Raw genomic sequence first — 26,447 nt, 5'->3', positions numbered from 1 at the left:
GTCCCCATTCTCTGGTCACTCTGTAGGATAGTCCCCATTCTCTGGTCACTCTGTAGGATAGTCCCCATTCTCTGGTCACTCTGTAGGATAGCCTCCATTCTCTGGTCACCCTGTAGGATAGCCTCCATTCTTTGGTGACCTGGCTGATTGGTGATTTTTTCTGCTGGGATTTCTCCTCTGTACATTGAGTAATCTCTGTGTACTTACCTGGTCACCTACTGGTGAGGTCATGGAAGAAGCGTCTTGTTCCTCCTACGCCAGGTAAATAGAAGCTGTGAAGGAGCAGAAACAGGATTAGGGATCCGGGAGACCAAGGAGGACAGAGCACAGGTGAGCAGAAATGTCCCTATGTGTATACACCTGTATGTGTGTACCACTGTATGTACCTGTGTATGCACGTGTATGTATGTACTAGGGTGTATACCTGTGTATGTATGTATGTATCTGTGTATACACCTGTATGTATGTACCTGTGTATACACCTGTATGTATGTACCTGTGTATACACCTGTATATATGTATCTGTGTATACACCTGTATGTATGTACCTGTATGTATGTACCTGTATGTATGTACCTGTGTATACACCTGTATGTATGTATCTGTGTATGTACCTGTGTATACACCTGTATGTATGTATCTGTGTATGTACCTGTATGTATGTATCTGTGTATACACCTGTATGTTTATGTATCTGTGTATACACCTGTATGTATGTACCTGTATGTATGTATCTGTGTATGTACTTGTATGTATGTACCTGTATGTATGTATCTGTGTATGTACCTGTATGTATGTACCTGTGTATGTACCTGTATGTATGTACCTGTATGTATGTACCTGTATGTATGTATCTGTGTATGTACTTGTATGTATGTACCTGTATGTATGTATCTGTGTATGTACCTGTATGTATGTACCTGTGTATACACCTGTATGTATGTACCTGTGTATGTACCTGTATGTATGTACCTGTATGTATGTACCTGTGTATGTACCTGTATGTATGTATCTGTGTATGTACCTGTATGTTTATGTACCTGTGTGCACACACCTCCTGCTATATACCTGTATATATACCTGTATACTCGAGTCTAGGTGCAGTCTAGTCTTATAAAACGTTACAATGGAGGATTTCGTTACTTCCTAATGATCTTTTTGCTCCTCGGCCTCCGCTGGCTGTCAGTGATGGATATGTTTGTGTTCACATTCATTGATCTTCTAATTGTCACAGCTTAGGGTTTGTTACATTGTATCAGTGCAGACAATCCTCTGTGAGCTCAGCGGCCTGGACTATATAATGTACCTGCACTAATACATTGTAACGAGCCGTCAGCACAGGAGGGAGATCAGTGCCGCTGAGCTCGCAGAGGCTTGTCCATCCCTCTACACTAGAGTGTGAGCTCCTGGGGTCAGAGATCTCCATCACTGATGGGGTTTTTTGCCATGTCCTGGAGCTTACAATCTTGTGTTTGCTCAGATTTCACACCCTTTATACAAACAGCGCCAGGTTTAGTGTGTACTGCGGCGTGTCTGCCGCCGTCTCGGGCTGTGCATCCGTGTCTTACTCACCTGCTCTGTAAACCTCTGGGCCATTAACTCCTTGTAAGACATCAATCTATGACATCGCCAACATCTGTCAAATGCTACGGTGAACTTCCTCAGTTATATCTGTTCCTGGGAAAGTTGGGTGATATCCAAAACAGCTTTTAGGTTTTTCAAGATGCTTTTATGTCATAAGTACAGGTGGCAAACTGGACGAGGCTGCCATTTCCTAGGGTGACCCAACTTCTATAGGGCTGCTATACCCCTGTATAGGGCCCAGATAGGACTGGGGTCCCTACACCCCTATAGATAATGCACCGGCCCCAGGTCATGAAGATGGAGACTGGATGATCTAAGGCCCAGTGATGGGTGAGGGCTGTAGGGATCGGTATGTTTGTTGGGAGACTTCCAGGTACTAATGGGTTAAGGTGACAGGCCACTTACTTATTCCTGACGTCTGATTAACCCTTCATGTGAATGAGGCCACTGTAAGCTCCACGTATTACAATGTACACTCTGTCCAGCAGGTACAGGGGCCGGGACTGCAGGTGATCAAGACACAAAGTGATGACCGACACTGATCACTGAGAAGATCCTGCAAGCTCTGGAGATCCCTGATTCACAAAACCTGAGGATATCTGGAAGATCTTACATATACTGTGCTCAGTGCTGATCCCTCCATACATAGGGGGTAGGTTTGGGGTATGGTACCCCCAGGGCTCAGAGGTATCTGCTAACCACCGAACACTGACAACAAGAACGTATGAAGAGATCACAGTGAGAGAAGAAATGGGGCTGTGGGGCGTGCGGCCGACTCTGTGTCTACTCCTCTGCCAGGTAAGAAAGGGGGCGGCTGGGGCAAATCAGAATGCACACCGTGCCATTGCTCGACTTCAGTACATTGTTCTCTGTCAGTGTCAGTATATTGTCATCTGTCAGAGTCAGTATATTGTCATCTATCAGTCTCAGTATATTGTCATCTATCAGTCTCAGTATATTGTCATCTATCAGTGTCAGTATATTGTCATCTATCAGTCTCAGTACATTGTCCTCTGTCAGTCTCAGTATATTGTCAGCTATCAGTGTCAGTATATTGTCATTTATCAGTGTCAGTATATTGTCATCTATCAGTGTCAGTATATTGTCATCTATCAGTCTCAGTATATTGTCATCTATCAGTCTCAGTATATTGTCATCTGTCAGTGTCAGTATATTGTCATCTGTCAGTCTCAGTATATTGTCATCTATCAGTGTCAGCATATTGTCATCTATCAGTGCCAGTATATTGTCATCTGTCAGTGCCAGTATATTGTCATCTATCAGTGTCAGTATATTGTCATCTATCAGTGCCAGTATATTGTCATCTATCAGTGTCAGTATATTGTCATCTATCAGTCTCAGTATATTGTCATCTATCAGTGTCAGTATATTGTCATCTATCAGTGTCAGTATATTGTCATCTGTCAGTCTCAGTATATTGTCATCTGTCAGTCTCAGTATATTGTCATCTATCAGTCTCAGTATATTGTCATCTGTCAGTCTCAGTATATTGTCATCTATCAGTCTCAGTATATTGTCATCTATCAGTGTCAGTATATTGTCATCTATCAGTGTCAGTATATTGTCATCTGTCAGTCTCAGTATATTTTCATCTGTCAGTCTCAGTATATTGTCAGCTATCAGTCTCAGTATATTGTCATATATCAGTGTCAGTATATTGTCATCTATCAGTGTCAGTATATTGTCATCTATCAGTCTCAGTATATTGTCATCTATCAGTCTCAGTATATTGTCATCTGTCAGTGTCAGTATATTGTCATCTGTCAGTCTCAGTATATTGTCATCTATCAGTGTCAGTATATTGTCATCTATCAGTGCCAGTATATTGTCATCTGTCAGTGCCAGTATATTGTCATCTATCAGTGTCAGTATATTGTCATCTATCAGTCTCAGTATATTGTCATCTATCAGTCTCAGTATATTGTCATCTGTCAGTCTCAGTATATTGTCATCTATCAGTCTCAGTATATTGTCATCTATCAGTCTCAGTATATTGTCATCTATCAGTCTCAGTATATTGTCATCTGTCAGTCTCAGTATATTGTCATCTGTCAGTCTCAGTATATTGTTATCTATCAGTGTCAGTATATTGTCATCTATCAGTCTCAGTATATTGTCATCTATCAGTCTCAGTATATTGTCATCTATCAGTCTCAGTATATTGTCATCTATCAGTCTCAGTATATTGTCATCTGTCAGTCTCAGTATATTGTCATCTGTCAGTCTCAGTATATTGTCATCTATCAGTCTCAGTATATTGTTATCTATCAGTGTCAGTATGTTGTCATCTATCAGTCTCAGTATATTGTCATCTATCAGTCTCAGTATATTGTCATCTGTCAGTCTCAGTATATTGTCTCAGTATATTGTCATCTGTTGGTCGTCTTCTTCTCCTGGCTATTTATGATGGACATTCTCTCCGCTGTTCTTAGGTCTGTTGGATACAGGCGGCCACATCCCAGACACAGGACTCCACCAGAAGATCCTTTGTCGACTTCCTCAGACCACTGGAGAAGGTGTCCAAGAATCCCGTCTTGGTAGTTTTCTTCTACTGTGAGAAGAAGCAAGTGGTCCACGTGGACATCTTGGCCTCTTTTCTCACAAAGCCTCTGGTTGGTATTTTTAAAAAACGTTGGAGTTGTAGCCCCAATGATACGGAGACAACTCGGGAAATAGAGGTGGAGTTCCCAGACCAGATGGTCTACAGAGAAGACTATTTCTTGAGGAATCCCATCCATGTGACAGATGTTCTGCTTAGAGCTTGGATCTCAGATTATCCTATTGACTTTGGCAGGCCAGACAGATACTCATATAACCAGGGGGTGGTCAAGAGATCCTATGAAGTAAAGACCCTGCCTCTATATAGTCGACCCTACAAGGAGCACCAGAGGACCCTGCGCTGGGATCAGGATCTTCTATGGAATCTCACAAAGGACAAAATATCACAATGCCCGGAGGAACAAGGTGAGCAAGGACAATGACACTTATCCCACGTGACCAGACGCCTCCGAGCCCAGACTACAGAGTCCACAAAAAGTTCTTGGTTGGGGGCAGCGGCGTAACTACCGGGGTAGCAGTAGTAGTGGCTGCCACAGGGCCCAGGACATCAGGGGGCCCGGGGACAGCCGCTGCCGCTACGGGGCCACTATGGGACATAATACTGTGTGCAGGGGCCACTATGGGACATAATACTGTGTGCAGGGGCCACTATGGGACATAATACTGTGTGCAGGGGCCACTATGGGACATAATACCGTGTGTAGGGGTCACTATGGGGCATAATACTGTGTGCAGGGGCCACTATGGGGGATAATACTGTGTGCAGGGGCCACTATGGGACATAATACTGTGTGCAGGGGCCACTATGGGGTATAATACTGTGTACAGGGGCCACTATGGGACATAATACTGTGTGCAGGGGCCACTATGGGGGATAATACTGTGTGCAGGGGCCACTATGGGACATAATACTGTGTGCAGGGGCCACTATGGGGTATAATACTGTGTACAGGGGACACTATGGGACATAATACTATGTGCAGGGGTCACTATGGGACATAATACTGTGTGCAGGGGCCACTATAGGGGATAATACTGTGTGCAGGGGCCACTATGGGACATAAAACTGTGTGCAGGGGCCACTATGGGACATAAAACTGTGTGCAGGGGCCACTATGGGGTATAATACTGTGTACAGGGGCCACTATGGGACATAATACTATGTGCAGGGGTCACTATGGGACATAATACTGTGTGCAGGGGCCACTATGGGACATAATACTGTGTGCAGGGGCCACTATGGGGGATAATACTGTGTGCAGGGGCCACTATGGGACATAAAACTGTGTGCAGGGGCCACTATGGGGTATAATACTGTATACAGGGGCCACTATGGGACATAATACTATGTGCAGGGGCCACTATGGGACATAATACTGTGTGCAGGGGCCACTATGGGACATAATACTGTGTGCAGGGGTCACTATGGGACATAATACTGTGTGCAGGGGCCACTATGGGGTATAATACTGTGTGCAGGGGCCACTATGGGGTATAATACTGTGTGCAGGGGCCACTAAGGGACATAATACTGTGTGCAGGGGCCACTATGGGACATAATACTGTGTGCAGGGGCCACTATGGGGTATAATACTGTGTGCAGGAGCCACTATGGGGGATAATACTGTGTGCAGGGGCCACTATGGGACATAATACTGTGTGCAGGGGCCACTATGGGACATAATACTGTGTGCAGGGGCCACTATGGGGGATAATACTGTGTGCAGGGGCCGTTATGGGACATAATACTGTGTGCAGGGGCCACTATGGGACATAATACTGTGTACAGGGGCCACTATGGGACATAATACTGTGTGCAGGGGCCACTATGGGACATAATACTGTGTGCAGGGGCCACTATGGGGGATAATACTGTGAGCAGGGGCCACTATGGGACATAATACTGTGTGCAGGGGCCACTATGGGACATAATACTGTGTGCAGGGGCCACTATGGGACATAATACTGTGTGCAGGGGCCACTATGGGGGATAATACTGTGTGCAGGGGTCACTATGGGGGATAATACTGTGTGCAGGGGCCACTATGGGACATAATACTGTGTGCAGGGGCCACTATGGGGCATAATACTGTGTACAGGGGCCACTATGGGACATAATACTGTGTGCAGGGGCCACTATGGGACATAATACTGTGTGCAGGGGCCACTATGGGGGATAATACTGTGTGCAGGGGCCACTATGGGGGATAATACTGTGTGCAGGGGCCACTATGGGGGATAATACTGTGTGCAGGGACCACTATGGGGGATAATACTGTGTGCAGGGGCCACTATGGGGGATAATACTGTGTGCAGGGACCACTATGGGGGATAATACTGTGTGCAGGGGCCACTATGGGACAAAATGCTGTGTGCAGGGGTTACTATGGGGCATAATACTGTGTGCAGGGGCCACTATGGGACATAATACTGTGTGCAGGGGTCACTATGGGACATAATACTGTGTGCAGGGGTCACTATGGGACATAATACTGTATGCAGGGGCCACTATGGGGGATAATACTGTGTGCAGGGGCCACTATGGGGGATAATACTGTGTGCAGGGGCCACTATGGGGTATAATACTGTGTGCAGGGGCCACTATGGGACATAATACTGTGTGCAGGGGCCACTATGGGGGATAATACTGTGTGCAAGGGCCACTATGGGACATAATACTGTGTGCAGGGGCCACTATGGGACATAATACTGTGTGCAGGGGCCACTATGGGACATAATACTGTGTGCAGGGGTCACTATGGGACATAATACTGTGTGCAGGGGCCACTATGGGGTATAATACTGTGTGCAGGGGCCACTATGGGGGATAATACTCTGTGCAGGGGCCACTATGGGACATAATACTGTGTGCAGGGGCCACTATGGGACATAATACTGTGTGGAGGGGACACTATGGGGTATAATACTGTGTGCAGGGGCCACTATGGGGTATAATACTGTGTGCAGGGGCCACTATGGGGGGAGAATACTGTGTGCAGGAGCCACTATGGGACATAATACTGTGTGCAGGGGCCACTATGGGGGGTAATACTGTGTGCAGGAGCCACTATGGGACATAATACTGTGTGCAGGGGCCACTATGGGACATAATACTGTGTGCAGGGGCCACTATGGGGGATAATACTGTGTGCAGGGGCCACTATGGGACATAATACTGTGTGCAGGGGCCACTATGGGACATAATACTGTGTGCAGGGGCCACTATGGGACATAATACTGTGTGCAGGGGCCACTATGGGACATAATACTGTGTGCAGGGGCCACTATGGGACATAATACTGTGTGAAGAGGCCACTATGGGACATAATACTGTGTGCAGGGGCCACTATGGGACATAATACTGTGTGCAGGGGCCACTATGGGGGATAATACTGTGTGCAGGGGCCACTATGGGACATAATACTGTGTGCAGGGGCCACTATGGGGTATAATACTGTGTGCAGGGGCCACTATGGGGGATAATACTGTGTGCAGGGGCCACTATGGGGGATAATACTGTGTGCAGGGGCCACTATGGGACATAATACTGTGTGCAGGGGCCACTATGGGACATAATACTGTGTGCAGGGGCCACTATGGGACATAATACTGTGTGCAGGGGCCACTATGGGGGATAATACTGTGTGCAGGGGCCACTATGGGACATAATACTGTGTGGAGGGGACACTATGGGACATAATACTGTGTGCAGGGGCCACTATGGGAGATAATACTGTGTGCAGGGGACACTATGGGAGATAATACTGTGTGCAGGGGTCAATATGGGACATAATACTGTGTGCAGGGGCCACTATGGGTATAATACTGTGTGCAAGGGTCACTATGGGACATAATACAGTGTGCAGGGGCCACTATGGGGTATAATACAGTGTGCAGGGGCCACTATGGGGTATAATACTGTGTGCAGGGGCCACTATGGGACATAATACTGTGTGCAGGGGTCACTATGGGGTATAATACAGTGTGCAGGGGCCACTATGGGACATAATACTGTGTGCAGGGGCCACTATGGGACATAATACTGTGTGCAGGGGCCACTATGGGACATAATACTGTGTGCAGGGGCCACTATGGGGTATAATACTGTGTGCAGGGGCCACTATGGGACATAATACTGTGTGCAGGGGCCACTATGGGACATAATACTGTGTGCAGGGGCCACTATGGGCTATAATACTGTGTGCAGGGGCCACTATGGGGTATAATACAGTGTGCAGGGGCCACTATGGGGTATAATACTGTGTGCAGGGGCCACTATGGGGTATAATACAGTGTGCAGGGGCCACTATGGGGTATAATACTGTGTGCAGGGGCCACTATGGGACATAATACTGTGTGCAGGTGTCACTATGGGACATAATACTGTGTGCAGGGGCCACTATGGGGGATAATACTGTGTGCAGGGGCCACTATGGGGCATAATACTGTGTGCAGGGGCCACTATGGGGGATAATATTGTGTGCAGGGGCCACTATGGGACATAATACTGTGTGCAGGGGCCACTATAGGGCATAATACTGTGTGCAGGGGCCACTATGGGACATAATACTGTGTGCAGGGGCCACTATGGGACATAATACTGTGTGCAGGGGCCACTATGGGGGATAATACTGTGTGCAGGGGCCACTATGGGACATAATACTGTGTGCAGGGGCCACTATGGGGCATAATACTGTGTGCAGGGGCCACTATGGGACATAATACTGTGTGCAGGGGCCACTATGGGACATAATACTGTGTGCAGGGGCCACTATGGGTATAATACTGTGTGCAGGGGTCACTATGGGACATAATACTGTGTGCAGGGGCCACTATGGGGTATAATACAGTGTGCAGGGGCCACTATGGGGTATAATACTGTGTGCAGGCGTCACTATGGGACATAATACTTTGTGCAGGGACCACTATGGGGTATAATACAGTGTGCAGGGGCCACTATGGGGTATAATACTGTGTGCAGGGGTCACTATGGGACATAATACTGTGTGCAGGGGCCACTATGGGGGATAATACTGTGTGCAGGGGCCACTATGGGACATAATACTGTGTGCAGGGGCCACTATGGGACATAATACTGTGTGCAGGGGCCACTATAGGACATAATATTGTGTGCAGGGGCCACTATGGGGGATAATACTGTGTGCAGTGGCCACTATGGGACGTAATACTGTGTGCAGGGGCCACTATGGGACATAATACTGTGTGCAGGGTCCACTATGGGACATAATACTGTGTGCAGGGGCCACTATGGGACATAATACTGTGTGCAGGGGCCACTATGGGGGATAATACTGTGTGCAGGGGCCACTATGGGGTATAATACTGTGTGCAGGGGCCACTATGGGACATAATACTGTGTGCAGGGGCCACTATGGGACATAATACTGTGTGCAGGGGTCACTATGGGACATAATACTGTGTGCAGGGGTCACTATGGGACATAATACTGTGTGCAGGGGCCACTATGGGGTATAATACTGTGTGCAGGGGCCACTATGGGACATAATACTGTGTACAGGGGCCACTATGGGGCATAATACTGTGTGCAGGGGCCACTATGGGGCATAATACAGTGTGCAGGGGCCACTATGGGACATAATACTGTGTGCAGGGGCCACTATGGGACATAATACTGTGTGCAGGGGCCACTATGGGGTATAATACTGTGTGCAGGGGCCACTATGGGACATAATACTGTGTGCAGGGGCCACTATGGGACATAATACTGTTTGCAGGGGCCACTATGGGGGATAATACTGTGTGCAGGGGCCACTATGAGACATAATACTGTGTGCAGGGGTCACTATGGGACATAATACAGTGTGCAGGGGCCACTATGGGACATAATACTGTGTGCAGGGGCCACTATGGGGTATAATACTGTGTGCAGGGGCCACTATGGGACATAATACTGTGTGCAGGGGCCACTATGGGGCATAATACTGTGTGCAGGGGCCACTATGGGGTATAATACTGTGTGCAGGGGCCACTATGGGACATAATACTGTGTGCAGGGGCCACTATGGGACATAATACTGTTTGCAGGGGCCACTATGGGGGATAATACTGTGTGCAGGGGCCACTATGAGACATAATACTGTGTGCAGGGGCCACTATGATACATAATACTGTGTGCAGGGGCCACTATGGGACATAATACTGTGTGCAGGGGCCGCTATGGGACATAATACTGTGTGCAGGGGTCGCTATGTGACATAATACTGTGTGCAGGGGCCACTATGGGGTATAATACTGTGTGCAGGGGCCACTATGGGACATAATACTGTGTGCAGGGGCCACTATGGGACATAATACTGTGTGCAGGGGCCACTATGGGGCATAATACTGTGTGCAGGGGCCACTATGGGGTATAATACTGTGTGCAGGGGCCACTATGGGACATAATACTGTGTGCAGGGGCCACTATGGGACATAATACTGTTTGCAGGGGCCACTATGGGGGATAATACTGTGTGCAGGGGCCACTATGAGACATAATACTGTGTGCAGGGGCCACTATGGGGTATAATACTGTGTGCAGGGGCCACTATGAGACATAATACTGTGTGCAGGGGCCACTATGGGGTATAATACTGTGTGCAGGGGCCACTATGGGACATAATACTGTGTGCAGGGGTCGCTATGAGACATAATACTGTGTGCAGGGGCCACTATGGGGTATAATACTGTGTGCAGGGGCCACTATGGGACATAATACTGTGTGCAGGGGCCACTATGGGACATAATACTGTGTGCAGGGGCCACTATGGGGCATAATACTGTGTGCAGGGGCCACTATGGGGTATAATACTGTGTGCAGGGGCCACTATGGGACATAATACTGTGTGCAGGGGCCACTATGGGACATAATACTGTTTGCAGGGGCCACTATGGGGGATAATACTGTGTGCAGGGGCCACTATGAGACATAATACTGTGTGCAGGGGCCACTATGGGGTATAATACTGTGTGCAGGGGCCACTATGAGACATAATACTGTGTGCAGGGGCCACTATGGGGTATAATACTGTGTGCAGGGGCCACTATGGGACATAATACTGTGTGCAGGGGCCACTATGGGACATAATACTGTGTGCAGGGGCCACTATGAGACATAATACTGTGTGCAGGGGCCACTATGGGGTATAATACTGTGTGCAGGGGCCACTATGGGACATAATACTGTTTGCAGGGGCCACTATGGGGGATAATACTGTGTGCAGGGGCCACTATGAGACATAATACTGTGTGCAGGGGCCACTATGGGGTATAATACTGTGTGCAGGGGCCACTATGGGACATAATACTGTGTGCAGGGGCCACTATGGGACATAATACTGTTTGCAGGGGCCACTATGGGGGATAATACTGTGTGCAGGGGCCACTATGAGACATAATACTGTGTGCAGGGGCCACTATGATACATAATACTGTGTGCAGGGGCCACTATGAGACATAATACTGTGTGCAGGGGCCACTATGGGGTATAATACTGTGTGCAGGGGCCACTATGGGACATAATACTGTGTGCAGGGGCCACTATGGGACATAATACTGTGTGCAGGGGCCACTATGGGGTATAATACTGTGTGCAGGGGCCACTATGGGACATAATACTGTGTGCAGGGGCCACTATGGGACATAATACTGTGTGCAGGGGCCACTATGGGGTATAATACTGTGTGCAGGGGTCACTATGGGGGATAATACTGTGTGCAGGGGCCACTATGGGGGATAATACTGTGTGCAGGGGTCACTATGGGGTATTATACTGTGTGCAGGAGCCACTATGGGGTATAATACTGTGTGCAGGGGCCACTATGGGGTATAATACTGTGTGCAGGGGTCACTATGGGGGATAATACTGTGTGCAGGGGTCACTATGGGACATAATACTGTGTGCAGGGGCCACTATGGGGTATAATACTGTGTGCAGGGGCCACTATGGGGTATAATACTGTGTGCAGGGGTCACTATGGGGGATAATACTGTGTGCAGGGGCCACTATGGGGTATAATACTGTGTGCAGGGGCCACTATGGGGTATAATATTGTGTGCAGGGGCCACTATGGGGTATAATACTGTGTGCAGGGGTCACTATGGGGGATAATACTGTGTGCAGGGGCCACTATGGGGGATAATACTGTGTGCAGGGGTCACTATGGGACATAATACTGTGTGCAGGGGCCACTATGGGGTATAATACTGTGTGTACAGTGATGCGGGGAGTGGGGTCGGTCGGGGTCTTTGGCGGTGGTCAGTTGAGGGATCCTGGCTTGGCGGTGTCACCCTATAGCTTATATACTTCTGTATAGAATATATACACTATCTTTGAAAGGTGAAGGTGATATACAGTAGAGAGACATGTTCCGTGCAGGGGCGACCTGTTTTATTTAAGGATCTCTCCTCCTCCTCCTCTCCTCAGAAGTCGTCCCTCTCCTTTCCTTCTTGTACGCCAGCACTGGGGAGAGCTATGGAGTCGTCAGAGGACTGAACCCGCACAGAGACCGTGTGCTGGAAACGCAGCGGCAGCGACGCTCGGTGACTCCTCAGTAAGTCGTCTATGTAGTATTACAGTGCAGCAAAGCATGCTGGGATTTGTAGTCCTTACATAATCTGCTAAGACATGTAGTTAAGATCTGGCTGGAGCTCAATATTCCCTCCACTGGGGTTGAGCCGATCTTGAGATTTCCGATCATTTTCCAGCCGATCCCGATCGTGAAATTTGCTCGATCGCCGATCAAGATCCAATCCTTCCCTTTCCCGTTCGCTCAACCCTACCCTCCACTCAAGTCACAGGGATCCTGGAAGCTGAGGTCGGGGTGGAGCAGTCACTGCTGGGCCCTGGACCCCGAGGGGGCCCCAAAAATCCCTTTGCCACATAAAATATACCAGAATTATAAATGGCACAACTTAGGTAGGGGCCCCATGACAGACTTTGGAGCGGGGCCCAGGAGCTTCATGTTCTTGGCTGACGTCCAGGCTGCTGTGTGCAGGATTGAGGCAAGGAAATGAATTAGTCACTGACTACCTGGCACCCTCCATAGTAACTGAGTAGGGGTTGTAAATGGATCACAGGCCCTGGTGCCGAATCTCAGATGGGGCTCCCGGGCCCAACCTCTCCTTATAAGGATCAGCCATGACCCTTCAGTACATTTTAGCAGCATTTCCACTTCTCTTTTCCTCTCTATCTGGCCCAGACCACCATGACGACTTCTTCACAGCTTGTCAGTGCACACATGACCCCCGCCATTCCTATTCCTTGTCAGTGCACACATGACCCCCGCCATTCCCATTCCCTGTCAGTGCACACATGACCCCCGCCATTCGCATTCCCTGTCTGTGCACACATGACCCCTGCCATTCCCCTTCCCTGTCAGTGCACACATGACCCCCGCCATTCCCATTCCCTGTCTGTGCACACATGACCCCTGCCATTCCCCTTCCCTGTCAGTGCACACATGACCCCCGCCATTCCCATTCCCTGTCTGTGCACACATGACCCCCGCCATTCCCATTCCCTGTCAGTGCACACATGACCCCCGCCATTCCCATTCCCTGTCTGTGCACACATGACCCCCGCCATTCCCATTCCCTGTCTGTGCACACATGACCCCTGCCATTCCCATTCCCTGTCTGTGCACACATGACCCCCGCCATTCCCATTCCTTGTCTGTGCACACATGACCCCCGCCATTCCCATTCCCTGTCAGTGCACACATGACCCCCGCCATTCCCAGTCCTTGTCAGTGCACACATGACCCCCGCCATTCCCATTCCTTGTCAGTGCACACATGACCCCCGCCATTCCCATTCCCTGTCAGTGCACACATGACCCCCGCCATTCCCATTCCTTGTCAGTACACACGTCCCCCGCCATTCCCATTCCTTGTCTGTGCACACATGACACCCGCCATTCCCATCCCTTGTCAGTGCACACATGACCCCCGCCATTCCCATTGCTTGTCTGTGCACACATGACTCCTGCCATTCCCATCCCTTGTCAGTGCAGACATGACCCCGCCATTCCCATTCCTTGTCTGTGCACACATGACCCCCGCCATTCCCATTCCTTGTCTGTGCACACATGACCCCCGCCATTCCCATTCCTTGTCTGTGCACACATGACCCCCGCCATTCCCATTCCTTGTCTGTGCACACATGACCGCCACCATTCCCATTCCTTGTCTGTGCACACATGACCGCCACCATTCCCATTCCTTTTCAGTGCACACATGATCCCCACCATTCCCATTCACTGTCAGTGCACACATGACCCCCGCCATTCCCATTCCTTGTCTGTGCACACATGACCCCCGCCATTCCCATTCCTTGTCTGTGCACACATGACCCCCGCCATTCCCATTCCTTGTCTGTGCACACATGACCCCCGCCATTCCTATTCCTTGTCTGTGCACACATTACCCCCGCCATTGCTATTCCTTGCCTGTGCACACATGACCCCCACCATTCCCATTCCTTGTCTGTGCACACATGACCCCCGCCATTCCCATTCCTTGTCTGTACACACATGACCCCCGCCATTCACATTCCTTGTCTGTGCACACATGACCCCCATCATTCCCATTCCTTGTCTGTGCACACATGACCCCCGCCATTCCCATTCCCTGTCAGTGCACACATGACCCCTGCCATTCCCATTCCTTGTCTGTGCACACATGACCCCCGCCATTCCCATTCACTGTCAGTGCACACATGACCCCCGCCATTCCCATTCCTTGTCTGTGCACACATGACCCCCGCCATTCCAAATTCCTTGTCTGTGCACACATGACCCCCGCCATTCCCATTCCTTATCTGTGCACACATGACCCCCACCATTCCCATCCCTTGTGTGTGCACACATGACCCCCGCCATTCCCATATCTTGTCAGTGCACACATGACCCCCGTCATTCCCATTCCCTGTCAGTGCACACATGACCCCCGCCATTCCCATATCTTGTCAGTGCACACATGACCCCCGCCATTCCCATATCTTGTCAGTGCACACATGACCTCCGTCATTCCCATTCCCTGTCAGTGCACACACGACCCCCGCCATTCCCATATCTTGTCAGTGCACACATGACCCCCGTCATTCCCATTCCTTGTCAGTGCACACATGACCCCCACCATTCCCATTCCTTGTCTGTGCACACATGACCCCCGCCATTCCCATTCCTTGTCTGTGCACACATGACCCCCGCCATTCCCATTCCCTGTCAGTGCACACATGACCCCCACCATTCCCATTCCTTGTCAGTGCACACATGACCCCCGCCATTCCCATTCCCTGTCAGTGCACACATGACCCCCGCCATTCCCAGTCCTTGTCAGTGCACACATGACCCCTGCCATTCCCATTCCTTGTCAGTGCACACATGACCCCCGCCATTCCCATTCCCTGTCAGTGCACACATGACCCCCGCCATTCCCATTCCTTGTCAGTGCACACATAACCCCTGCCATTCCCATTCCTTGTCAGTGCACACATGACCCCCGCCATTCCCATTCCTTGTCTGTGCACACATGACCCCCGCCATTCCCATATCTTGTCAGTGCACACATGACCCCCGTCATTCCCATTCCCTGTCAGTGCACACATGACCCCCGCCATTCCCATATCTTGTCAGTGCACACATGACCCCCGCCATTCCCATTCCCTGTCAGTGCACACATGACCCCCGCCATTCCCAGTCCTTGTCAGTGCACACATGACCCCTGCCATTCCCATTCCTTGTCAGTGAACACATGACCCCCGCCATTCCCATTCCCTGACAGTGCACACATGACCCCCGCCATTCCCATTCCTTGTCAGTGCACACATGACCCCTGCCATTCCCATTCCTTGTCAGTGCACACATGACCCCCGCCATTCCCATTCCTTGTCTGTGCACACATGACCCCCGCCATTCCCATATCTTGTCAGTGCACACATGACCCCCGTCATTCCCATTCCCTGTCAGTGCACACATGACCCCCGTCATTCCCATTCCTTGTCAGTGAACACATGACCCCCACCATTCCCATTCCTTGTCTGTGCACACATGACCCCCGCCATTCCCATTCCCTGTCAGTGCACACATGACCCCCACCATTCCCATTCCTTGTCAGTGCACACATGACCCCCGCCATTCCCATTCCCTGTCAGTGCACACATGACCCCCGCCATTCCCAGTCCTTGTCAGTGCACACATGACCCCTGCCATTCCATTCCTTGTCAGTGCACACATGACCCCCGCCATTCCCATTCCCTGTCAGTGCACACATGACCCCTGCCATTCCCATTCATTGTCAGTGCACACATGACCCCTGCCATTCCCATTCCTTGTCAGTGCACACATGACCCCATCCATTCCCATATCTTGTCAGTGCACACATGACCCCCGTCATTCCCATTCCCTGTCAGTGCACACATGACCCCCACCATTCCCATTCCTTGTCAGTGCACACATGACCCCCGCCATTCCCATTCCCTGTCAGTGCACACATGACCCCCGCCATTCCCAGTCCTTGTCAGTGCACACATGACCCCTGCCATTCCCATTCCTTGTCAGTGCACACATGACCCCCGCCATTCCCATTCCCTGTCAGTGCACACATGACCCCCGCCATTCCCATTCCTTGTCAGTGCACACATGACCCCCGCCATTCCCATTCCTTGTCTGTGCACACATGAGCCCCGCCATTCCCATATCTTGTCAGTGCACACATGACCCCCGTCATTCCCATTCCCTGTCAGTGCACACATGACCCCCGCCATTCCCATATCTTGTCAGTGCACACATGACCCCCGCCATTCCCATTCCCTGTCAGTGCACACATGACCCCCGCCATTCCCAGTCCTTGTCAGTGCACACATGACCCCTGCCATTCCCATTCCTTGTCAGTGCACACATGACCCCCGCCATTCCCATTCCCTGACAGTGCACACATGACCCCCGCCATTCCCATTCCTTGTCAGTGCACACATGACCCCTGCCATTCCCATTCCTTGTCAGTGCACACATGACCCCCGCCATTCCCATTCCTTGTCTGTGCACACATGACCCCCGCCATTCCCATATCTTGTCAGTGCACACATGACCCCCGTCATTCCCATTCCCTGTCAGTGCACACATGACCCCCGCCATTCCCATATCTTGTCAGTGCACACATGACCCCCGTCATTCCCATTCCTTGTCAGTGAACACATGACCCCCACCATTCCCATTCCTTGTCTGTGCACACATGACCCCCGCCATTCCCATTCCCTGTCAGTGCACACATGACCCCCACCATTCCCATTCCTTGTCAGTGCACACATGACCCCCGCCATTCCCATTCCCTGTCAGTGCACACATGACCCCCGCCATTCCCAGTCCTTGTCAGTGCACACATGACCCCTGCCATTCCATTCCTTGTCAGTGCACACATGACCCCCGCCATTCCCATTCCCTGTCAGTGCACACATGACCCCTGCCATTCCCATTCCTTGTCAGTGCACACATGACCCCTGCCATTCCCATTCCTTGTCAGTGCACACATGACCCCATCCATTCCCATATCTTGTCAGTGCACACATGACCCCCGTCATTCCCATTCCCTGTCAGTGCACACATGACCCCCGCCATTCCCATATCTTGTCAGTGCACACATGACCCCCGCCATTCCCATATCTTGTCAGTGCACACATGACCTCCGTCATTCCCATTCCCTGTCAGTGCACACATGACCCCCGCCATTCCCATATCTTGTCAGTGCACACATGACCCCCGTCATTCCCATTCCTTGTCAGTGCACACATGACCCCCACCATTCCCATTCCTTGTCTGTGCACACATGACCCCCGTCATTCCCATTCCCTGTCAGTGCACACATGACCCCCGCCATTCTCATTCCTTGTCTGTGCACACATGACACCCACCATTCCCATTCCTTGTCAGTGCACACATGACCCCCACCATTCCCATTCCTTGTCAGTGCACACATGACCCCCACCATTCCCATTCCTTGTCAGTGCACACATGACCCCTGCCATTCCCATTCCTTGTCAGTGCACACATGACCCCCGCCATTCCCATTCCTTGTCTGTGCACACATGACCCCCGCCATTCCCATATCTTGTCAGTGCATACATGACCCCCGCCATTCCCATTCCTTGTCTGTGCACACATGACCCCCGCCATTCCCATATCTTGTCAGTGCACACATGACCCCCGTCATTCCCATTCCTTGTCAGTGCACACATGACCCCTGCCATTCCCATTCCTTGTCAGTGCACACATGACCCCCGCCATTCCCATTCCTTGTCTGTGCACACATGACCCCCGCCATTCCCAGTCCTTGTCTGTGCACACATGACCCCCACCATTCCCATTCCTTGTCTGTGCACACATGACCCCTGCCATTCCCATTCCTTGTCAGTGCACACATGACCCCTGCCATTCCCATTCCTTGTCAGTGCACACATGACCCCTGCCATTCCCATTCCTTGTCTGTACACACATGACCCCCGCCATTCCCATTCCTTGTCAATGCGCACATGACCCCCGCCATTCCCATTCCCTGTCAGTGCACACATGACCCCTGCCATTCCCATTTTTTGTCTGTGCACACATGACCCCCGCCATTCCCATTCCTTGTCTGTGCACACATGACCCCCGCCATTCCCATTCCCTGTCAGTGCACACATGACCCCCACCATTCCAATTCCTTGTCAGTGCACACATGACCCCCGCTATTCCCATTCCCTGTCAGTGCACACATGACCCCCGCCATTCCCAGTCCTTGTCAGTGCACACATGACCCCTGCCATTCCATTCCTTGTCAGTGCACACATGACCCCCGCCATTCCCATTCCCTGTCAGTGCACACATGACCCCCCGCCATTCCCATTCCCTGTCAGTGCACACATGACCCCTGCCATTCCCATATCTTGTCAGTGCACACATGACCCCCGCCATTCCCATATCTTGTCAGTGCACACATGACCTCCGTCATTCCCATTCCCTGTCAGTGCACACATGACCCCTGCCATTCCCATATCTTGTCAGTGCACACATGACCCCCATCATTCCCATTCCTTGTCAGTGCACACATGACCCCCACCATTCCCATTCCTTGTCTGTGCACACATGACCCCCGCCATTCCCATTCCTTGTCTGTGCACACATGACACCCACCATTCCCATTCCTTGTCAGTGCACACATGACCCCCACCATTCCCATTCCTTGTCAGTGCACACATGACCCCCGCCATTCCCATTCCCTGTCAGTGCACACATGACCCCCGCCATTCCCAGTCCTTGTCAGTGCACACATGACCCCCGCCATTCCCATTCCCTGTCAGTGCACACATGACCCCCGCCATTCCCATTCCTTGTCAGTGCACACATGACCCCTGCCATTCCCATTCCTTGTCAGTGCACACATGACCCCCGCCATTCCCATTCCTTGTCTGTGCACACATGACCCCCGCCATTCCCATTCCTTGTCTGTGCACACATGACCGCCACCATTCCCATATCTTCTCAGTGCACACATGACCTCCGTCATTCCCATTCCCTGTCAGTGCACACATGACCCCCGCCATTCCCATATCTTGTCAGTGCACACATGACCCCCGTCATTCCCATTCCTTGTCAGTGCACACATGACCCCCGCCATTCCCAGTCCTTGTCAGTGCACACATGACCCCCGCCATTCCCATTCCCTGTCAGTGCACACATGACCCCCGCCATTCCCATTCCTTGTCAGTGCACACATGACCCCTGCCATTCCCATTCCTTGTCAGTGCACACATGACCCCCGCCATTCCCATTCCTTGTCAGTGCACACATGACCCCCGCCATTCCCATTCCTTGTCTGTGCACACATGACCCCCGCCATTCCCATTCCTTGTCTGTGCACACATGACCTTAGCCATTCCCATTCCCTGTCTGTGCACACATGACCCCCGCCATTCCCATTCCTTGTCAGTGCACACATGACCCCCGCCATTCCCATTCCTTGTCAGTGCACACATGACCCCCGCCATTCCCATTCCCTGTCAGTGCACACATGACCCCCGCCATTCCCATTCATTGTCTGTGCACACATGACCCCCTGCCATTCCTATTCCCTGTCAGTGCACACATGACTCCCGCCATTCCCATTCCCTGTCAGTGCACACATGACCCCTGCCATTCCCATTCCTTGTCAGTGCACACATGACCCCCGCCATTCCCATTCCCTGTAAGTGCACACATGACCCCCGCCATTCCCATTCCTTGTCAGTGCACACATGACCCCTGCCATTCCCATTCCTTGTCAGTGCACACATGACCCCCGCCATTCCCATTCCTTGTCTGTGCACACATGACCCCCGCCATTCCCATATCTTGTCAGTGCACACATGACCCCCGTCATTCCCATTCCCTGTCAGTGCACACATGACCCCCGCCATTCCCATATCTTGTCAGTGCACACATGACCCCCGCCATTCCCATATCTTGTCAGTGCACACATGACCCCCGTCATTCCCATTTCTTGTCAGTGCACACATGACCCCCGCCATTCCCATATCTTGTCAGTGCACACATGACCCGAGTCATTCCCATTCCCTGTCAGTGCACACATGACCCCCACCATTCCCATTCCTTGTCTGTGCACACATGACCCCTGCCATTCCCATTCCTTGTCAGTGCACACATGACCCCCGCCATTCCCATTCCTTGTCAGTGCACACATGACCCCCGCCATTCCCATTCCTTGTCAGTGCACACATGACCCCCGCCATTCCCAGTCCTTGTCAGTGCACACATGACCCCCACCATTCCCATTCCTTGTCTGTGCACACATGACCCCCGCCATTCCCATTCCTTGTCTGTGCACACATGACCCCCGCCATTCCCATTCCCTGTCAGTGCACACATGACGCCCACCATTCCCATTCCTTGTCAGTGCACACATGACCCCCGCCATTCCCATTCCCTGTCAGTGCACACATGACCCCCGCCATTCCCAGTCCTTGTCAGTGCACACATGACCCCTGCCATTCCCATTCCTTGTCAGTGCACACATGACCTCCGCCATTCCCATTCCCTGTCAGTGCACACATGACCCCCGCCATTACCATTCCTTGTCAGTGCACACATGACCTCTGCCATTCCCATTCCTTGTCAGTGCACACATGACCCCCGCCATTCCCATTCCTTGTCTGTGCACACATGACCCCCGCCATTCCCATATCTTGTCAGTGCACACATGACCCCCGTCATTCCTATTCCCTGTCAGTGCACACATGACCCCCGCCATTCCCATATCTTGTCAGTGCACACATGACCCCCGTCATTCCCATTCCTTGTCAGTGCACACATGACCCCCACCATTCCCATTCCCTGTCAGTGCACACATGACCCCCGCCATTCCCATTCCTTGTCAGTGCACACATGACCCCTGCCATTCCCATTCCTTGTCAGTGCACACATGACCCCCGCCATTCCCATTCCTTGTCAGTGCACACATGACCCCCGCCATTCCGAGTCCTTGTCTGTGCACACATGACCCCCGCCATTCCGAGTCCTTGTCTGTGCACACATGACCCCCACCATTCCCATTCCCTGTCTGTGCACACATGACCCCTGCCATTCCCATTCCTTGTCTGTGCACACATGACCCCCGCCATTCCCAGTCCTTGTCTGTGCACACATGACCCCCACCATTCCCATTCCTTGTCTGTGCACACATGACCCCCGCCATTCCCATTCCTTGTCTGTACACACATGACCCCCGCCATTCACATTCCTTGTCTGTGCACACATGACCCCCATCATTCCCATTCCTTGTCAGTGCACACATGACCCCCGCCATTCCCATTCCTTGTCTGTGCACACATGACTCCCGCCATTTCCATTCCTTGTCAATGCGCACATGACCCCCGCCATTCCCATTCCCTGTCAGTGCACACATGACCCCTGCCATTCCCATTCCTTGTCTGTGCACACATGACTCCCGCCATTCCCATTCCTTGTCAATGCGCACATGACCCCCGCCATTCCCATTCCCTGTCAGTGCACACATGACCCCTGCCATTCCCATTCCTTGTCTGTGCACACATGACTCCCGCCATTCCCATTCCTTGTCAATGCGCACATGACCCCCGCCATTCCCATTCCCTGTCAGTGCACACATGACCCCTGCCATTCCCATTCCCTGTCAGTGCACACATGACCCCCGCCATTCCCATTCCTTGTCAGTGCACACATGACCCCTGCCATTCCCATTCCTTGTCTGTGCACACATGACTCCCGCCATTCCCATTCCTTGTCTGTGCACACATGACCCCCGCCATTCCCATTCACTGTCAGTGCACACATGACCGCCGCAATTCCCATTCCTTGTCTGTGCACACATGACCCCCGCCATTCCCATTCCTTGTCAGTGCACACATGACCCCCGCCATTCCCATTCCTTGTCTGTGCACACATGACCCCTGCCATTCCCATTCCTTGTCAGTGCACACATGACCCCGCCATTCCCATTCCTTGTCAGTGCACACATGACCCCTGCCATTCCCATTCCTTGTCAGTGCACACATGACCCCCGCCATTCCCAGTCCTTGTCAGTGCACACATGACCCCCGTCATTCCCATTCCTTGTCAGTGCACACATGACCCCCACCATTCCCATTCCTTGTCTGTGCACACATGACCCCCGCCATTGCCATTCCTTGTCTGTGCACACATGACCCCCGCCATTCCCATTCCCTGTCAGTGCACACATGACCCCCGCCATTCCCAGTCCTTGTCAGTGCACACATGACCCCTGCCATTCCCATTCCTTGTCTGTGCACACATGACCCCCGCCATTCCCATTCCCTGTCAGTGCACACATGACCCCCGCCATTCCCAGTCCTTGTCAGTGCACACATGACCCCTGCCATTCCCATTCCTTGTCAGTGCACACATGACCTCCGCCATTCCCATTCCCTGTCAGTGCACACATGGCCCCCGCCATTACCATTCCTTGTCAGTGCACACATGACCCCTGCCATTCCCATTCCTTGTCAGTGCACACATGACCCCCGCCATTCCCATTCCTTGTCTGTGCACACATGACCCCCGCCATTCCCATATCTTGTCAGTGCACACATGACCCCCGTCATTCCCATTCCCTGTCAGTGCACACATGACCCCCGCCATTCCCATATCTTGTCAGTGCACACATGACCCCCACCATTCCCATCCCTTGCCTGTGCACACATGACCCCCGCCATTCCCATATCTTGTCAGTGCACACATGACCCCCGCCATTCCCATATCTTGTCAGTGCACACATGACCCCCGCCATTCCCATTCCTTGTCAGTGCACACATGACCCCCGCCATTCCCATTCCCTGTCAGTGCACACATGACCCCCGCCATTCCCATTCCTTGTCAGTGCACACATGACCCCTGCCATTCCCATTCCTTGTCAGTGCACACATGACCCCCGCCATTCCCATTCCCTGTCAGTGCACACATGACCCCCGCCATTCCCATTCCTCGTCAGTGCACACATGATCCCTGCCATTCCCATTCCTTGTCAGTGCACACATGACCCCCGCCATTCCCATTCCTTGTCAGTGCACACATGACCCCCGCCATTCCCATTCCTTTTCTGTGCACACATGACCCCCGCCATTCCCATTACCTGTCTGTGCACACATGACCCCAGCCATTCCCATTCCCTGTCTGTGCACACATGACCCCCGCCATTCCCATTCCTTGTCAGTGCACACATGACCCCCACCATTACCATTCCTTGTCTGTGCACACATGACCCCGCCATTCCCAGTCCTTGTCTGTGCACACATGACCCCCACCATTCCCATTCCTTGTCTGTGCACACATGACCCCCGCCATTCCCATTCCTTGTCTGTACACACATGACCCCCGCCATTCACATTCCTTGTCTGTGCACACATGACCCCCATCATTCCCATTCCTTGTCTGTGCACACATGACCCCTGCCATTCCCATTCCTTGTCTGTGCACACATGACTCCCGCCATTCCCATTCCTTGTCAATGCGCACATGACCCCCGCCATTCCCATTCCCTGTCAGTGCACACATGACCCCTGCCATTCCCATTCCTTGTCTGTGCACACATGACTCCCGCCATTCCCATTCCTTGTCTGTGCACACATGACCCCGCCATTCCCATTCACTGTCAGTGCACACATGACCCCCGCCATTCCCATTCCTTGTCTGTGCACACATGACCCCCGCCACTCCCATTCCTTGTCTGTGCACACATGACCCCCGCCATTCCCATTCCTTGTCTGTGCACACATGACCCCCGTCATTCCCATTCCCTGTCAGTGCACACATGACCCCCGCCATTCCCATATCTTGTCAGTGCACACATGACCCCCGCCATTCCCATATCTTGTCAGTGCACACATGACCCCCGTCATTCCCATTCCCTGTCAATGCACACATGACCCCCGCCATTCCCATATCTTGTCAGTGCACACATGACCCCCGTCATTCCCATTCCTTGTCAGTGCACACATGACCCCCACCATTCCCATTCCTTGTCTGTGCACACATGACCCCCGCCATTCCCATTCCCTGTCAGTGCACACATGACCCCCACCATTCCCATTCCTTGTCAGTGCACACATGACCCCCGCCATTCCCATTCCTTGTCAGTGCACACATGACCCCCGCCATTCCCATTCCTCGTCTGTGCACACATGACCCCGCCATTCCCATTCCCTGTCAGTGCACACATGACCCCCACCATTCCCATTCCTTGTCAGTGCACACATGACCCCCGCCATTCCCATTCCCTGTCAGTGCACACATGACCCCCGCCATTCCCAGTCCTTGTCAGTGCACACATGACCCCTGCCATTCCCATTCCTTGTCAGTGCACACATGACCCCCGCCATTCCCATTCCCTGTCAGTGCACACATGACCCCCGCCATTCCCAGTCCTTGTCAGTGCACACATGACCCTTGCCATTCCCATTCCTTGTCAGTGCACACATGACCCCCGCCATTCCCATTCCTTGTCAGTACACACATGACCCCCGCCATTCCCATTCCTTGTCTGTGCACACATGACCCCCGCCATTCCCATTCCCTGTCAGTGCACACATGACCCCCACCATTCCCATTCCTTGTCAGTGCACACATGACCCCCGCCATTCCCAGTCCTTGTCAGTGCACACATGACCCCCGCCATTCCCATTCCTTGTCAGTGCACACATGACCCCCGCCATTCCCATTCCCTGTCAGTGCACACATGACCCCCGCCATTCCCAGTCCTTGTCAGTGCACACATGACCCCTGCCATTCCCATTCCTTGTCAGTGCACACATGACCCCCGCCATTCCCATTCCTTGTCAGTGCACACATGACCCCTGCCATTCCCATTCCTTGTCAGTGCACACATGACCCCCGCCATTCCCATTCCTTGTCAGTGCACACATGACCCCCGCCATTCCCATTCCTTGTCTGTGCACACATGACCCCAGCCATTCCCAGTCCTTGTCAGTGCACACATGACCCCTGCTATTCCCATTCCTTGTCTGTGCACACATGACCCCCGCCATTCCCATTCCTTGTGTGTGCACACATGACCCCCGCCATTCCCATTCCCTGTAAGTGCACACATGACCCCCGCCATTCCCATTCCTTGTCAGTGCACACATGACCCCTGCCATTCCCATTCCTTGTCAGTGCACACATGACCCCCGCCATTCCCATTCCTTGTCAGTGCACACATGACCCCCGCCATTCCCATTCCTTGTCTGTGCACACATGACCCCAGCCATTCCCAGTCCTTGTCTGTGCACACATGACCCCCGCCATTCCCATTCCTTGTCTGTGCACACATGACCCCCACCATTCCCATCCCTTGTCTGTGCACACATGACCCCCGCCATTCCCATATCTTGTCAGTGCACACATGACCCCCGTCATTCCCATTCCCTTGTCAGTGCACACATGACCCCCGCCATTCCCATATCTTGTCAGTGCACACATGACCCCCGTCATTCCCATTCCTTGTCAGTGCACACATGACCCCCACCATTCCCATTCCTTGTCTGTGCACACATGACCCCCGCCATTCCCATTCCTCGTCTGTGCACACATGACCCCCCGCCATTCCCATTCCCTGTCAGTGCACACATGACCCCCACCATTCCCATTCCTTGTCAGTGCACACATGACCCCCGCCATTCCCATTCCTTGTCAGTGCACACATGACCCCCGCCATTCCCATTCCTTGTCAGTACACACATGA

At 52.0% G+C, this 26,447-nt stretch overlaps 1 protein-coding gene across 1 annotated transcript in view; it reads left to right on the top strand.

The window, feature by feature from the left end:
* The first annotated feature begins 310 nt into the window (after window positions 1-310).
* LOC142196139 (protein sel-1 homolog 3-like) overlaps window positions 311-26,447 on the top strand; it is a 60,113-nt gene continuing 33,976 nt past the window's right edge. Inside the window, exons 1-4 of the mRNA XM_075266367.1 lie at window positions 311-330; window positions 2,073-2,382; window positions 4,038-4,569; window positions 12,611-12,737. Coding sequence (XP_075122468.1) covers window positions 2,335-2,382; window positions 4,038-4,569; window positions 12,611-12,737 — 707 coding nt within the window. The 5' untranslated portion in view covers window positions 311-330; window positions 2,073-2,334. The remainder of the gene's footprint in view (window positions 331-2,072; window positions 2,383-4,037; window positions 4,570-12,610; window positions 12,738-26,447) is intronic.

Source organism: Leptodactylus fuscus, chromosome 2, assembly GCF_031893055.1.
Source record: "Leptodactylus fuscus isolate aLepFus1 chromosome 2, aLepFus1.hap2, whole genome shotgun sequence".
Classification (NCBI taxonomy): domain Eukaryota; kingdom Metazoa; phylum Chordata; class Amphibia; order Anura; family Leptodactylidae; genus Leptodactylus; species Leptodactylus fuscus.
Note: the sequence above shows the minus strand (reverse complement) of the source record. Positions and strands in the feature narration are given on the sequence as shown.